This window comes from Oncorhynchus mykiss, chromosome 21 (assembly GCF_013265735.2).
Source record: "Oncorhynchus mykiss isolate Arlee chromosome 21, USDA_OmykA_1.1, whole genome shotgun sequence".
In the NCBI taxonomy this organism is placed as follows: Eukaryota; Metazoa; Chordata; class Actinopteri; order Salmoniformes; family Salmonidae; genus Oncorhynchus; species Oncorhynchus mykiss.
In genome coordinates, this window is record NC_048585.1 from 11,764,673 (window position 1) to 11,780,932 (window position 16,260).

Consider the following 16,260-nt stretch of genomic DNA (forward strand, 5'->3'; position numbering starts at 1 on the left):
GCATCACTGGCAAACATATTCTGCTCTTATCTTGAGATAACAGACCTCAACAGGAGAGGCTGGAGACAAGGCTAGCTCTCAACCAGAGCTACATAGAACAGGTCTATTGATGAAATCATTTGACATTTTACTTGAGTAGCCTGATATTATTAAGGTCTATAATCAATATAGGACTACTACCCTGATAGCCCTGTCTCCTGTCAGGGTATCTTCCTGACCCTCACACCCTGTGGTAGACCACAATAACTACTGACCTTCACAGACTGGGGTTGGGGAAGACAAGAGCTCTCACTTCAAACACACACAGGTCCATGGGGGCCATGTTGTATTGACATCAGTAACCTTTACCTCGAGGGAACCAGGAAGTACCTCATGTGGTGTTCTCTGTATGTTTCCTTACCGTATGAGACGAGATACAGTATGTCTGTGTGTACGTTTCAGGTTGCACACGTTAGGAAGCTGTGTTGACGTTATGAGAAAGCAAGCTTCGATCAAAAAAGCATTACTCTCAGACATCAATCCAGTCGTAAAACTCGAGAGCATCCTGGCGGGCTGTATCACCGCCTGGTACGGCAACTGCTCCGCCCTCAACCGTAAGGCTCTCCAGAGGGTGGTGAGGTCTGCACAACGCATCACCGGGGGCAAACTACCTGCCCTCCAGGACACCTACACCACCCGATGTCACAGGAAGGCCATAAAGATCATCAAGGACATCAACCACCCGAGCCACTGCCTGTTCACCCCGCTATCATCCAGAAGGCGAGGTCAGTACAGGTGCATCAAAGCTGGGACCGAGAGACTGAAAAACAGCTTCTATCTCAAGGCCATCAGACTGTTAAACAGCCACCACTAACATTGAGTGGCTGCTGCCAACACACTGACACTGACTCAACTCCAGCCACTTTAATAATGGGAATTGATGGGAAATGATGTAAATATATCACAAGCCACTTTAAACAATGCTACCTTATATAATGTTACTTACCCTACATTATTCATCTCATATGCATACGTATATACTGTACTCTATATCATCGACTGTATCCTTATGTAATACATGTATCACTAGCCACTTTAAACTATGCCACTTTGTTTACATACTCATCTCATTTGTACATACTGTACTCGATACCATCTACTGTATCTTGCCTATGCTGCTCTGTACCATCACTCATTCATATATCCTTATGTACATATTCTTTATCCCCTTACACTGTGTACAAGACAGTAGTTTTGGAATTGTTAGTTAGATTACTTGTTGGTTATTACTGCATTGTCGGAACTAGAAGCACAAGCATTTCGCTACACTCGCATTAACATCTGCTAACCATGTGTATGTGACAAATAAAATTTGATTTGATTTGATTTGATTTGATTTGAAAACCGCTGACAATACCATAGATACTGTGTTGTTATGTGTTAATAACATTTAGACTATGTTACCCACCAGGCTATGCGGGGGCAGGTGGTTGAAGAATGCCTTGCATGACTAAACATGGAGTTTTCTAGCTAAAGTATATGTTCATTAAAAGTAGTTAAACCTAGGCCCCGGTTTGTCATTAAATAAGGAACATGGTGTCAGATTGGTAGTCGCTATGACGAGACAGAGAAAAGAAAGGAGTAACTCTGCAAATTTCCGTGACTAAAATTGAACATTCTACCACAAGTCAAGTGACGTGAGTAGTCGAAGATGCTAGCTTGCAAGAGTGAGGACAACGAGCCGCAGCAGAGAGACTGACAGCAGCGAGAGTGACAGCAGCGAGAGTGACAGCAGCTAGAGTGACAGCAGCTAGAGTGACAGCAGCTAGAATGACAGCAGCTAGAGTGACAGCAGCTAGAGTGACAGCAGCTAGAGTGACAGCAGCTAGAATGACAGCAGCTAGAGTGACGGCAGCGAGAGTGACGGCAGCGAGAGCGACGGCAGCGAGAGCGAAGGCAGCGAGAGCGACGGCAGCGAGAGCGACGGCAGCGAGAGCGACGGCAGCGAGAACGACGGCAGCGAGAGTGACGGCAGCGAGAATGACAGCAGCGAGAGTGACAGCAGCGAGAGTGACAGCAGCTAGAGTGAGGCTGCATTGGAATCTGTTGACGAGCAAGTTGACATACTGAAGTAAGGGAGATTGACACTGTTCCTGTTCTCCGTCATGGATAGCCTTAGTCCTCCTACTCCTATGCAGTTAACAGGCAATTTAGCTGACAATTGGAAACGTTTCAAGCAGAGATTCAATATCTACCTAGCAGCCAGTGGTGCAGGGGGAGATGATGACAAATTGAAAGGTTCCATTTTTCTGCATGTTATTGGAGAGGATGCATTGGACATTTACAATATCTTTCAGCAAGAAGAGGCAAACTTGACATTGACTGTGCTAATGGCTAAATTTGAGGAGTCCTTTGTACCAAGCCAGAAAGTCAAGTTTGAGAGATACAAGTTTTTCTCTCATGATCAGAAACAAGGAGTCAGTTTTGACCAGTATTTGGCTGAGCTGAACGCACTGAGCAAAACGTGTGAATTTGAAAATCTGAAAGACTCACTAGTGAAAGACAGGATAGTCTGTGACATAGTTGATAATAGACTCAAGGAGAGATCGCTGTGTGAGCAAGATTTAACTTTGGATAAAGCAGTGAATATGTGTGGAGCAGCTGAAACCACCAGAGCACAAGCTAAAGAGCTGTGCAGGGAAGAGACGTCAGTGTATCCAATAACAAGAGAGGAGCACCACACACACATAACGCCTTACAAAACAAAAACAAGCAAAAGAGAGAAATCAAAACACTACATGTGGAAAATGTGGATTTATCCACAAGCCCCAAAAAATGCCCTGCATATGACAAATCATGTAACAACTGTGGGAAAAATAGTAATTTCTCAAAATGCTGCAAAGCTGAGGCTACAAAGAAAAAGGTTCACACAGTCAAGGAGGAGATTGAAGAATTCTTTGTTGATTCTGTGGAAATATGCAATGGAGTAAATGCTGAATGGATTGTGCCATTGACTGTGAATGAATCTATAATACCATTGAAGCTTGATACTGGAGCACAGGTAAACCTGTTGTCGCTGGATGACTACAAAACACTTAAGGTGAAGAGCAAAATACACCCGGTGAAAATTAAGGTTACTGGTTATACTGGGGAGAACGTACCAGTCAAAGGGAGCTGCATAGTAACTTTACAGCACAAAGGAAAGCAGTTCAGAGCACAGCTGCTGATTGTGGGAAAGAGTGTACAGTCTATTATAGGAATCAATGCATGTGAAAAGCTCAATTTGTTGAAAAGAGTGTATGTAGTGACATCACAGACTGAAAATGACCAAGAATCGCTACTGGCTGCGTATGAGGACGTGTTTGAGGGTCTTGGATGTTTACCAGGAGAACACAACTGTGTACTAATGACAAAATGACTCCAGTTGTGCATGCATGCAGAAAGGTTCCATTTGCACTGAGGAAAAAGCTCAAAGAGGAACGTGGAAAAGATGGACGTCATCACAAAAATGGATGAACCTACAGACTGGGTAAGCTCACTGGTTATTGTGGTGAAAAAGAACGGCGATCTCAGGATATGTCTAGACCCGAGAGATCTCAACAAAGCAATCAAGAGAGAGCATTTCAAGATGCCAACCAGAGAAGAGATAATGTCACAGTTTGCTGGAGCAATGTGGTTCAGTAAGCTTGATGCCTCATTAGGATTCTGGCAAATGAAGCTAGATGATGCAAGCTCAAGGCTATGCACATTCATCAAATCAAATGTATTTATATAGCCCTTCGTACATCAGCTGATATCTCAAAGTGCTGTACAGAAACCCAGCCTAAAACCCCAAACAGCAAGCAATGCAGGTGTAGAAGCAATGTGGCTAGGAAAAACTCCCTAGAAAGGCCAAAACCTAGGAAGAAACCTAGAGAGGAACCAGGCTATGTGGGGTGGCCAGTCCTCTTCTGGCTCTGCTGGGTGGAGATTATAACAGAACATGGCCAAGATGTTCAAATGTTCATAAATGACCAGCATGGTCCAATAATAATAAGGCAGAACAGTTGAAACTGGAGCAGCAGCACGGCCAGGTGGACTGGGGACAGCAAGGAGTCATCATGTCAGGTAGTCCTGAGGCACACCTGAGGGCAGTTACAGATTTCTTCGTCTACCATATGGGATTCTTTCAGCGCCAGAGGTCTACCGCAAGACAATCCACATGATCTTCGAGCACATTCCAGGAGTGGAGACTATGATGGATGACATCATCATCTGGGGGTCCACAAAAGAAGAACACGATGCGAGAGTGAGACAAGTGCTGGATCTGACACGGAAAGTCAACCTAAAACTAAACAAGGACAAATGCGAGTTTGGTGTGAAAACACTTACCTTCGTGGGAGATGTACTTTCAGAGGACGGAGTCAAACCAGACCCGAGGAAAACATCAGCCTTCAACAACATGGAGCGCCCGAAGAACAAGGACGATGTGAGACACTTAATGGGCATGATCACCTACCTTGCAAAGTTCATACCCTAACTGTCAGCACAGTCCGCTCCACTCAGATGCCTTCTGGAACAGAAAAATGAATGGGAATGGTTCCATGACCAGGAAAACTGCTTCAAAAACCTAAAGAAGACAATCACAGAAGAGCCAGTGCTCAGGTTCTATGATCCAGAGAAAAGCACAAGCATTTCTGCAGACGCATCACAGTTTGGCCTGGGAGCAGTTCTTCTGCAACAGTATGACGACACATGGCAACCCGTTGCTTATGCGTCCAGATCCTTGACAGGTGCAGAGACAAGGTATGCACAAATAGAGAAAGAACTACTGGCGAGCACAAACTCTTGCGAAAGGTTTCACCAATACGTCTACGGACAAGACTTCGAAGTAGAAACAAACCACAAACCATTGGTGTCAATCATGTCTAAGCCACTGAATGATTGTCCAATGAGAATCCAGAGAATGTTGATCAGACTGCAAAAGTATGATGTGAAGATGATCTATACCCCGGGAAAGTTCATGTTTGCCGCCGACTCTCTTTCTCGAGCAGCAGTCGACAAGAAGGAGAGCTTCGGCACACAGAAAAACACTGAGATTCAGGCCTACGTCGACATGATCGTAGCATCACTTCCTGTGTCTTCAGAGAGAATGGAGCAGATCAAAAGAGAGACCGCAGCTGACCAAAGAATGACAGAGTTGAAAGAAACAACACTGATAGGATGGCCCGCACAGAAAAACAACTGTCCAAGGAGAATACGGGATTACTGGATGTGCAGAGCAGAGCTCACCATTGTGGATGACATAGAGTTCAAAGGCAACAAGATTGACATTCCCATGACACTATGCAAAGAAATGCTACAGAAAATACACGAGGGCCACTTGGGTGAGAAAAAATGCAAATGACAAGCACGAGAAGTAATGTACTGGCCAAGAATGAACCAGGAAATCAGGCAGACCACTGCTTCATGTGAACTATGTTTGACCTACAGGCCAAAGCAGCAAGCAGAGCCGCTAATGCCTCATCCAGTACCCAACAGACCCTACTACAAAGTTGGAGTTGACCTTTTTGACTGCAACGGCATAAGTCACAATGTTGTTACCGACTACTACTCAAACTACCCTGAAGTAGCAACACTGCCAACTACCTCCAGCAAAGCTGTAATCACCTACCTGAAATCAGTCGTTGCAAGACATGGGGTTGCGTCTGAACTGTACTCGGACAATGGCCCACAGTTCTCAAGTTCTGAATTCCGATCGTTTGCTGACGACTGGGGATTCCGACACAACACCTCCAGCCCCAACTACCCAAGGTCCAACGGCTTAGCAGAGAGTTCAGTCAAAATTGTCTGATGAGGTCTGATGAAAAAGGCACACGATGGAAAGGAGGATTTCCTAAAAAATCTGATGATCTACCGCAGCACACCGCTGCAGAACGGACTTTCAACTGCACGAATGTTGATGGGACGTCGCATCAGAACCAACCTACCCATCCATGAGGACTTGTTAACACCCAGAGGTGCTCACAAAGTCAAACTCGCGAAGGAAAAACAGAAAGACAAACAAAAACAGCGACACGACAAGAGTGCAAGACACTTACCTGAACTGAAACCTGGAGATCATGTACGACTCCGAGACACCACTACAGGAACCTGGATGCAGCAAGGGTGTGTGCAGAGAGAAGTTGCACCGCGATCCTATGAGATCCAAACGGAGCATGGATCACAACTGAGACGAAACAGAGTGGATCTAAGGCTTCAGCCATTCACCCATTCACCCTGGAGGATACTGCTGAAGCGTCAAATGCCTTTATTAAATAAAGCCACAATAGAGTATTGTTGGACAGACTATATTTAGTTGAAAAAATAATGTAAAAAAAAATAATAAAAAAAATTGTGGAAAGAAATGTGTGTTATTGAAAATAACTTTTATTTTATTTTAAAGGAAAGAAGATGTGTTATGCGTTAATAACATTTAGACTACGTTACCCAGCAGGCTATTGAAGAATGCCTAACACATGCCTAAACATAACTAATACAATATCAACTTCAGACTTCAGAGAGAGAGAGAGAGAGAGAGAGAGTCAGCCTAAAAGCATGATGGAGGAAAAGTGAAATAAACCATTGTTTATTATCTATTTCACTTGCTTTGGCAATGTAAACATGTTTCCCATGCCAATAAAGCCCCTTAAATGTAATTGAGAGAGAGCACAGAGATTAAAACATCACAGTTCACAGATGGTCTTTGCTGTATTGCTGTGTGCTGAGCCAGGCAGTAACTCTGAGAGTCTAGCTCAGGTCAAATAAGATACATGTTATTTCTCTATTAGTGGTTAACCACAGGGTGTTGTTTTATTCTGTCTTTGCTGTATGCTGATATTGGCAAGAGCTCTAACAGTCAGTCAGTAGATCTAACAGTCAGTCAGTAGATATAACAGTCAGTCAGGAGATCTAACAGTCAGTCAGGAGATCTAACAGTCAGTCAGGAGATCTAACAGTCAGTCAGGAGATCTAACAGTCAGTCAGTAGATCTAACAGTCAGTCAGTAGATCTAACAGTCAGTCAGTAGATATAACAGTCAGTCAGGAGATCTAACAGTCAGTCAGGAGATCTAACAGTCAGTCAGGAGATCTAACAGTCAGTCAGGAGATCTAACAGTCAGTCAGTAGATCTAACAGTCAGTCAGGAGATCTAACACTCAGTCAGTAGATCTAACAGTCAGTCAGGAGATCTAACAGTCAGTCAGGAGATCTAATAGTCAGTCAGGTAAGGATAGCTCAGGTCCACCAAGGTCTCTGGGTTTAGATTCAGTAAATTAACAGCTAGTTGTTTTATTCTGTCAGTTACGTTCTCTACATTGTGTGGTGTCTGCTGGGTGCTGATCCAGGAAGTAACTCTGACAGTGAGGGTAGTTCAGGTCAACTAAGGTTTCATGGTTTTACAGTACTTAATCAGTCAGTGGCTAGCTAGTTTTGTCGTCTCTGTGCTGTGTGCTGGGTCAGCTGTGGACACTCAGGGGATATCCTGACCTGCTCCCTCTCCCTCTGGGTCAGCTGTGGACACTCAGGGGATATCCTGATCTGCTCCCTCTCCCTCTGGGTCAGCTGTGGACACTCAGGGGATATCCTGATCTGCTCCCGCTTCATCTGGGCAGACTCTGTCATGCATCACACACACACACACACACACACACACACACACACACACACACACACACACACACACACACACACACACACACACACACACACACACACACACACACACACACACACACACACACACACACACACACACCTTACATGTACCTTACATGTACCATGTGCTGTATCTGTCTATCATCCTTATGGCTTCTCTTGCCTACATTGAGCTGGTTTCTATTTCATTACAGAGATAAATGGAGCTGGTTTCTATTTCATTACAGAGATACATGGAGCTGGTTTCTATTTCATTACAGAGATAAATGGAGCTGGTTTCTATTTCATTACAGAGATACATGGAGCTGGTTTCTATTTCATTACAGAGATACATGGAGCTGGTTTCTATTTCATTACAGAGATACATGGAGCTGGTTTTTAAGTCATTACCGAGATACATGGAGCTGGTTTCTAACTCATTACAGAGATACATGGAGCCGGTTTCAATCTCATTACAGAGATACATGGAGCTGGTTTCAATCTCATTACAGAGATAAACGGAGCTGGTTTCAATCTCATTACAATGCTAAATGGAGCTGGTTTCAATCTCATTACAGAGATACATGGAGCTGGTTTCTAACTCATTACAGAGATAAACAGAGCTGGTTTCAATCTCATTACAGAGATAAATGGAGCTAGTTTCTAACTCATTACAGAGCTAAATGGAGCTGGTTTCAATCTCATTACAGAGATAAATGGAGCTGGTTTCTAACTCATTACAGAGCTGAATAGAGCAACCATCTATTTCTTTATTTCTGCATCTCATTTAATAATAGATAGATTCATTCAGTTCTGGGTTAGGGTTAGGTAAGTAAGTGTGTGTGTGTGTATCAGTGGGTGCGTACATGTGTATCCATGTGCGTATGTTTGTGTGTGTGTGTGTGTGTGTGTGTGCGCGCCCCAGTTTGGCATCCTGACACATTTCAACAATCCGTGTTGAAAATAAATCTGAGGATGTGATTGATTGAACATGAATTTGACATCTGTACTGTAATGAGGCTCTGTAATTGGATAAACCGTGTATCTGAGGTCACAGATGACTGCAGACCATTAGACAGATGAGGGACATCCAACCCTTACCTCAACCCTAACCCTAGCCTCAGCTCTCTGCCTTCGTCGATCCCTCCCAATGAAACCGGCCCAATGTTCTACCCTCTTCAGACCAGACTGACTTGCAATATACAGACAGAGAAGGAAGTTGCAATAGGCCCGTGCAACCCAAGGTTTGACACCAACAGAAATCCTCTCAACCCTAACCCTCAACTCTAACCCTAACCCTCAACTCTAACCCTAACCCTAACCCTCAACCCTTACCTCAACTCTAACACAAGCCTCAACCCTAACCCTAACCCTAGCCTCAACCCCAACCCTAGCCTCAACCCTAACCCTAGCCTCAGCTCAGGTGTTACTTGGCATGGTATGGTATGATGAGTGTACCTCCCACTGAAACCCAGACATCTAGTTTGAACCCCACAGTGCTGTGATGATCAGACCCAGAGACAGAGACCCAGAGCTCAGACCAGTCCAACCCAGGGGAAGAGGCCTCCACCCTGGCCTTCTCCACCTCCCCCTCCCCTGGAGAGACAGCAGGTGCCCTTTAAAACTGACAGGCTTTTCTTCTCCAGTCTCACCCAGGCTCTCAGGGATCATTACTGAACTGTTAGTCCCAGGGGTCCACTGTTCTGTTCGGTGGTGGGTAGGAGGGCTCAGTAAGTCAGTTCAGTACTGGATATGAATAAGAATGGAGAAGAAAGGAGGTTAAGTGTGTGAAATCGTAGCATTGTAATGCTTCTCTGAAATACAAGTATATAATAGTGTTTTCAAATGGCTTATGTTGTTGCCTTGGCAAGACAATGACAAAGGTGTTGGCTGATGCAGAAACAGACTGGTACTCAGCAGGCTGTAATTGGATCACTAGGTGCACTCTACAGTATCACATATGCTGCTTCTCTGTGTGCTCCCGACATACGACTAACAGAACACCTCCATCTCTATCTGGTGGGACTTGGGAATGGTAGGGACTTGGGAATGGTAGAAACTTCGGAATGGTAGGGACTTGGGAATGGGAGGGACTTTGGAATGGTACGAACTTCGGAAAGGTAGGGACTTGGGAATGGGAGGGACTTGGGAATGGTAGCGACTTAGGAATGGTAGGGACTTGGGAATGGTAGGAACTTGGGAATGGTAGGAAATTCGGAAAGGTAGGGACTTGGGAATGGTAGTGACTTCTGAAAGGTAGGGACTTGGGAATGGTAGGGACTTGGGAATGGTAGGGACTTGGGAATGGTAGGGACTTAGGAATGGTAGGGACTTGGGAATGGTAGGAACTTCTGAAAGGTAGGGACTTGGGAATGGTAGGAGCTTGGGAATGGTAGGGACTTGGGAATGGTAGGAACTTCGGAAAGGTAGGGACTTGGGAATGGTAGTGACTTCTGAAAGGTAAGGACTTGGGAATGGTAGGGGCTTGGGAATGGTAGTGACTTCTGAAAGGTAGTGACTTCTGAAAGGTAGGGACTTGAGAATGGTAGTGACTTCTGAAAGGTAGGGACTTGGGAATGGTAGGGGCTTGGGAATGGTAGGGACTTGGGAATGGTAGGAACTTCGGAAAGGTAGGGACTTAGGAATGGTAGGAAATTCAGAATGGTGGGGACTTGGGAATGGTAGGAATTTGGGAATGGTGGGGACTTGGGAATGGTAGGGACTTGGGAATGGTAGGGACTTGGCTGTGGGAAGAGTCTAGCTTTTGTGATACTGACTCACCACATAGACACCTAGTTATTCCTGTACAGTATGCATAGGTTTAAGACTCTTCTGTCTCCCACCCCATAGACACCTAGTTATTACTGTACAGTATACATAGGTTTAAGACTCTTCTGTCTCCCACCCCATAGACACCTAGTTATTCCTGTACAGTATGCATAGGTTTAAGACTCTTCTGTCTCCCACCCCATAGACACCTAGTTATTACTGTACAGTATACATAGGTTTAAGACTCTTCTGTCTCCCACCCCATAGACACCTAGTTATTCCTGTACAGTATACATAGGTTTAAGACTCTTCTGTCTCCCACCCCATAGACACCTAGTTATTCCTGTACTGTGTACATAGGTTTAAGACTCTTCTATCTCTTCCCTGTTCAGGTGAATGGCAGGGACTACTCCAAGGCCAGCCATGACGAGATGGTGGAGGTCATCAGAAGAGACCCCATTGTGGTGCAGGTCGTCCGTCGCCATGGCAACCCCGCACACTCACATCAGACATTACAGGAAGTTCACATGGTGGACGTGTGCACGCAGACGGACATCACTTTTGAACACATCATGGCCCTGGCTAAGCTGAGGCCTGCTACTCCACCTGTACCCGACATCTGCCCCTTTCTGCTGTCAGACAGGTGAGGGGCGTCTAATCCTAACCCTAACCTTAACATTAACCTTATCCCTTACCCTGACCCTAGCCTTAAAACTTACCCTAACCTTAACATTAACCTTATCCCTTACCCTAGCCTTAAAACTTACCCTAAACTTAACATTAACCTTATCCCTTACCCTAGCCTTAAAACTTACCGTAACCCTAGCCTCAACCCTAACCCTCAACTCTAACCCTAACCTGTTATCTGCCCCTTCCTGCTGTCGGTCATGTTGCCATAGCGATAACCTCACTAGGGGTTAATATACAGGGAGCCAGGATTTGAGAACCATTGTTGTAGAACTCTGTCTGAGTAATACGTGTCCTGTATGTGACTCATGGGTTTGGCCTGAATTTTCTGCCGGAACTTTCTAATAGATAACCCCTTTATTCAGAGAGAACGTGGGTTACCCCTTGAATATGAATGAATAACATGTGGATAATGTAATAATATGTGCCATTAGTAGACACTTTTATCCAAAGTGACTTACTGTGGTGAATGTCTACATTTGTATGAGTGTCCCCTTGGATAGTTCTCCTCAAGATGGAGATGCTTTATTATGGGTTACATCAACCTGATGTGGTTGATCAGAGCCTCTACTGTATCATGGAGGACAGCAGCATTACAGCCCCCTCCCCAGTACAGCTGATCACATCCCTTTAATGTCATTAGGATGCTCTCCAACTGGCATGTAATCATTGCGTCTGCAGTGCAGCCAGACTGCTGCATCCATTCCCTTTAAGAGTTTACAAGGTGATTAAAAACAAACGGAGTGACTGTTATACAGCGCTACGTTCATTCTCAGTCTATTTATAGGTCTTTACTGGGCCAGAAATGAAATACATTATGTCCTATAAACTACAAATCACCCGTTCCCTGGTCTGTGATACGGCTGATAAGGGGGAGGCAGAATGGATGCTGTTGTGATTCTAAACAACAGAGATGTTACTGTGGGCTGGTTATACCAGGGCTGACATGTCTCTGTATAGGTGCCAGGTAACCATCTGTTAATCAATCAATTACAGAGGAGACAAAGCTGTCTTTTCACAGCTTCTGTCACTTACATGGGTTTTTTGTCTTGTTAAAATGTGTCCATGTTTAAAATGAAACGATGTGTGTATAGATCCCTGTCATTAGTTGCTTTCCTGGAGGTTGTAAAATGGATTTTATGTTAGCGACCAATATGCACAACACAGGGAGAAAGGTGTTGAAACCAGCTTGCAACTCACACATCTCCTCTTCCCCCTCTCTCTTCCTCTCATTCTGTCTCTCCTCAGCTGTCACTCCATCCACACCATGGAGCATGAATTCTACGAGTGTCCAGAGTACCTCTCCAACACCCCAGCTGAAGTGGACAGGCCAGAGGAGTTTGAGTATGAGGTAAATCAATATGGAGCCACACAAGTTCCTGCGATGACAATTCTCCCACAGCGGTTATATTGACAAGTCATCTGTCTCTTGGTCAAATACAGTGTTCCCTACTTATTCACTGCAAAGATAATTACAAACACGTCTCCCCCGTAGCTCATTATGTCATCGCAATGATAAAGATTAAAATACCGGCATGAATCTTATTACCTCAATTTGGTATGTTTTCCCTATAAACAATGACACTTTTCAGATACAGTTGGAGTGTTGAAAAATAGCCTGTCTGGGAGGCTGGGTGGAGATTGTAATTTGTGTCAGAGAGGCAGTGACCGTGGGAGACGTGAGGTGATGGGTGACGTGGTAGTGTGTGTGTTTGTGCAGTGGTGCTGCTCGTATAATGGGTGCCCGTGGTTCGCTGCACAGGATTCTGGGTCATTAGTGTTCCTCTGCTGTCAGCTGTGGTTTAACGGCCACTTCTGACTAAATGGATGGATGTCTCTCTGTGTGAGAGAGGGATGAGAGACAGCGTGAAGTTCGAGCACACACTCACAGACACACACACACAAGTGCACACACAGTCACACACACTCGCAGGCAGGTGGACACACACGCACACACACACACACACACACAGTCTGGCCAGCCCAACTGAGGCAGGGTCAGTGTCAGGTCGTGACCTGATTACTGTTGTTATGGCTACTCCTTCCCCTCACACAGCTGGCCCTCAGTTACTCTTTGTTCAGTCAAGTGTATCTAACTGTACCCTGAATGCCCTTGCTCCTCAGTAGCCCCGGCAGCTCAGGAACATTAGCTGTGAAGGATGTGTTTAGCCTGGCTTCACACTACTGCCGTGTAACTTAAGGACAGCTACAGGGCAGCTGTGGGAGGTTTTTCTTCCCAGTGGCTCGCTATAAAAACAACACACAGATACAGATGATCTTCTAATCAAGACTAGCGTGGTCTCTCTAACCTCAGTACATCCACAGATTATTACTAGGTCCCGTGCTGACGAGTATAAGGTTGTGTCCTGTAGCCCTATAAGAGTTAATGTACTGTCTGCACGACACACTGTGATTTGTCACTCTAGGAGGGAGTCTCTAATCTAAACTCAAACGTCTACAGATTACAAGGTTGTGTCCTGTACTACTCAGTGGGATTGTTCTCTCTAGTAATGCCCTCTGGCAGTAGTGAGCTAGTGTTCTCTGATCTCTCAGTACATGGTAGTTAATCAACAGTGATGGTGCGTTCGTGTCAACCACTTTTCTCGACCGTTCTGACCCTGTTCTAAACTGTGTGGAAGTGTGGAGTCTACTCGCCAATAACAGCTGAGTCCTAGTCAAAAGTGCCCTCCCTCCTCTGTTTGTCCTCTGTTTGTTGTAGCTAGATGTCAAATAAATTAATATTTGTTTTAAAATCTTCCCAACTGCCAGCCAGAATCCTTTGGAAATTAGGCCATCCCTTTAATTAGGCTATCCCTTTAATTAGCCTATCCCTTTAATTAGGCTATCCCTTTAATTAGGCTATCCTTTTAATTAGCCTATCCCTTTAATTAGGCTATCCCTTTAATTAGCCTATCCCTTTAATTAGGCTATCCCTTTAATTAGGCTGTCCCTTTAATTAGGCTATCCCTTTAATTGGGCTATCCCTTTAATTGGGCTATCCTTTTAATAAGCCTATCCCTTTAATTAGCCTCTCTTTTTAATGAGGGTATCCCTTTAATTAGGCTATCCCTTTAATGAGGTTATCCCTTTAATTAGGGTATCCCTGATGTAGTCCCTTCTTTTGACCCCCTGCCATCCAACTGTAACTCCACACGTAAAATAACTTTGGCAGAGCAAAATGTCAAACTGTAAAATTATATCTTTCTGTTTCTTCCCAACACAGCAGTGACCAAACAGACAGGGGTTAATACACCTGCAACATTAAGGGAACACGCTGTGTAGTAAATGCCATCAGTGCCACCATCAAAGACATCCCCAGTGGGACACCCATCTGTGTTTTATTTGATATGAGGTTTTAGTGCTATTGATGTACAGACCACCCTCTGGGCAGTGGACATGTGTTACCATGGTGAGGGGAGATTAGGAACCACACAACAAGAATAAGCAAAGACCACAGGAGGTGGAATGTCATTTATCAGACAATAATTCAACATCAATTGCAGTCTTAACTGGTGTGGAATGGTGCAGCTTTAGTACCAATGTCACAGCATGTCATGGTGATACTGGGTTACTTGTTGAATTTGTTTGAGTGATACAGTTGGTTTACATTTAAATACACACAAACACACACACACACACACACACAGTCACGTTCTGATCTTAGTTCCTTTGTTTTAGTATGGTCAGGGCGTGAGTTGGGGTGGGCAGTCTATGTTTGTTTTTCTATGTTGGTTTTTGTGTTCGGCCTAGTATGGTTCTCAATCAGAGGCAGGTGTAGTTAGTTGGGGTGGCAGGGTAGCCTATTGGTTAGAGCGTTGGACTAGAAAGGCTGCAAGTTCAAACCCCCGAGCTGACAAGGTACAAATCTGTTATTCTGTCCCTGAACAGGCAGTTAACCCACTGTTCCTAGACCAGTTAACCCACTGTTCCTAGACCAGTTAACCCACTGTTCCTAGGCCATCATTGTAAATAGGAATTTGTTCTGACTAGCCTAGTTAAATAAAGGTAAATTTAAAAAAAAGTTGTCTCTGATTGAGAATCATACTTAGGTAGCCTTTTCCCACCTGGGTTTCGTGGGTGTTTATTTTCTGTCTTTGTGTATTGTTGCCAGACAGGACTGTTTCGGTTTTCCTTCGTTCACTTTATTGTTTTTGTATTTTCTGTGTTCAGTTGTGATTCATTAAATATTTAATCATGAACACTTACCACGCTGGGTTTTGGTCCTCCGATCCTTCTCGCTACGTCCTCCTCAGAAGAGGAGGACAAGATCCGTTACACACACACACACACACACACACACACACATACACACATACACACACACACACACACACACACACACACACACAGACACACACACACACACACACACACACACACACACACACACACACACACATACACACATACACACATACACACACACACACACACACACACACACACACACATATTACATCACCCTTTGCAGAGACTTACTGGAGAACTGTGTGTTACTCCCTATGAGCTGTTGATCAACATGTTAGTCTCAGTAAAGTTGAGGCACCAAAGTATGTGTCAGTTAAAGGGGGATTTCTCCCTGGGGGAATCTGGGCTTGTTTTCATCATGTCTGAGGCATTTATAGGACAGTGATATGTGTTTCACACATACAGTGGGGCAAAAAAGTATTTAGTCAGCTACTAATTGTGCAAGTTCTCCCACTTCAAAAGATGAGAGAGGCCTGTAATTTTCATCATAGGTACACTTCAACTATGACAGACAAAATTAGAATTTTTTTTTCATAAAATCACATTGTAGGATTTTTAATGAATTTATTTGTAAATTATGGTGGAAAATAAGTATTTGGTCAATAACAAAAGTTTATCTCAATACTTTGTTATATACCCTTTGTTGGCAATGACAGAGGTCAAATGTTTTCTGTAAGTCTTCACGAGGTTTTCACACACTGTTGCTGGTATTTTGGCCCATTCCTCCATGCAGATCTCCTGTAGAGCAGTGATGTTTTGGGGCTGTTGCTGGGCAACACGGACTTTCAACTCCCTCCAAAGATTTTCTATGGGGTTGAGATCTGGAGACTGGCTAGGCCACTCCAGGACCTTGAAATGCTTCTTACGAAGCCACTCCTTCGTTGCCCGGGCGGTGTGTTTGGGATCATTGTCATGCTGAAAG

The 16,260-nt window shown here is 44.4% G+C and overlaps 1 protein-coding gene across 1 annotated transcript in view; it reads left to right on the top strand.

The window, feature by feature from the left end:
- Window positions 1–16,260, top strand: part of LOC110515322 (PDZ domain-containing RING finger protein 4-like) — a 73,170-nt gene that overhangs the window by 40,247 nt on the left and 16,663 nt on the right. Inside the window, exons 2-3 of the mRNA XM_036956901.1 lie at window positions 10,796–11,046; window positions 12,339–12,441. Coding sequence (XP_036812796.1) covers window positions 10,796–11,046; window positions 12,339–12,441 — 354 coding nt within the window. The remainder of the gene's footprint in view (window positions 1–10,795; window positions 11,047–12,338; window positions 12,442–16,260) is intronic.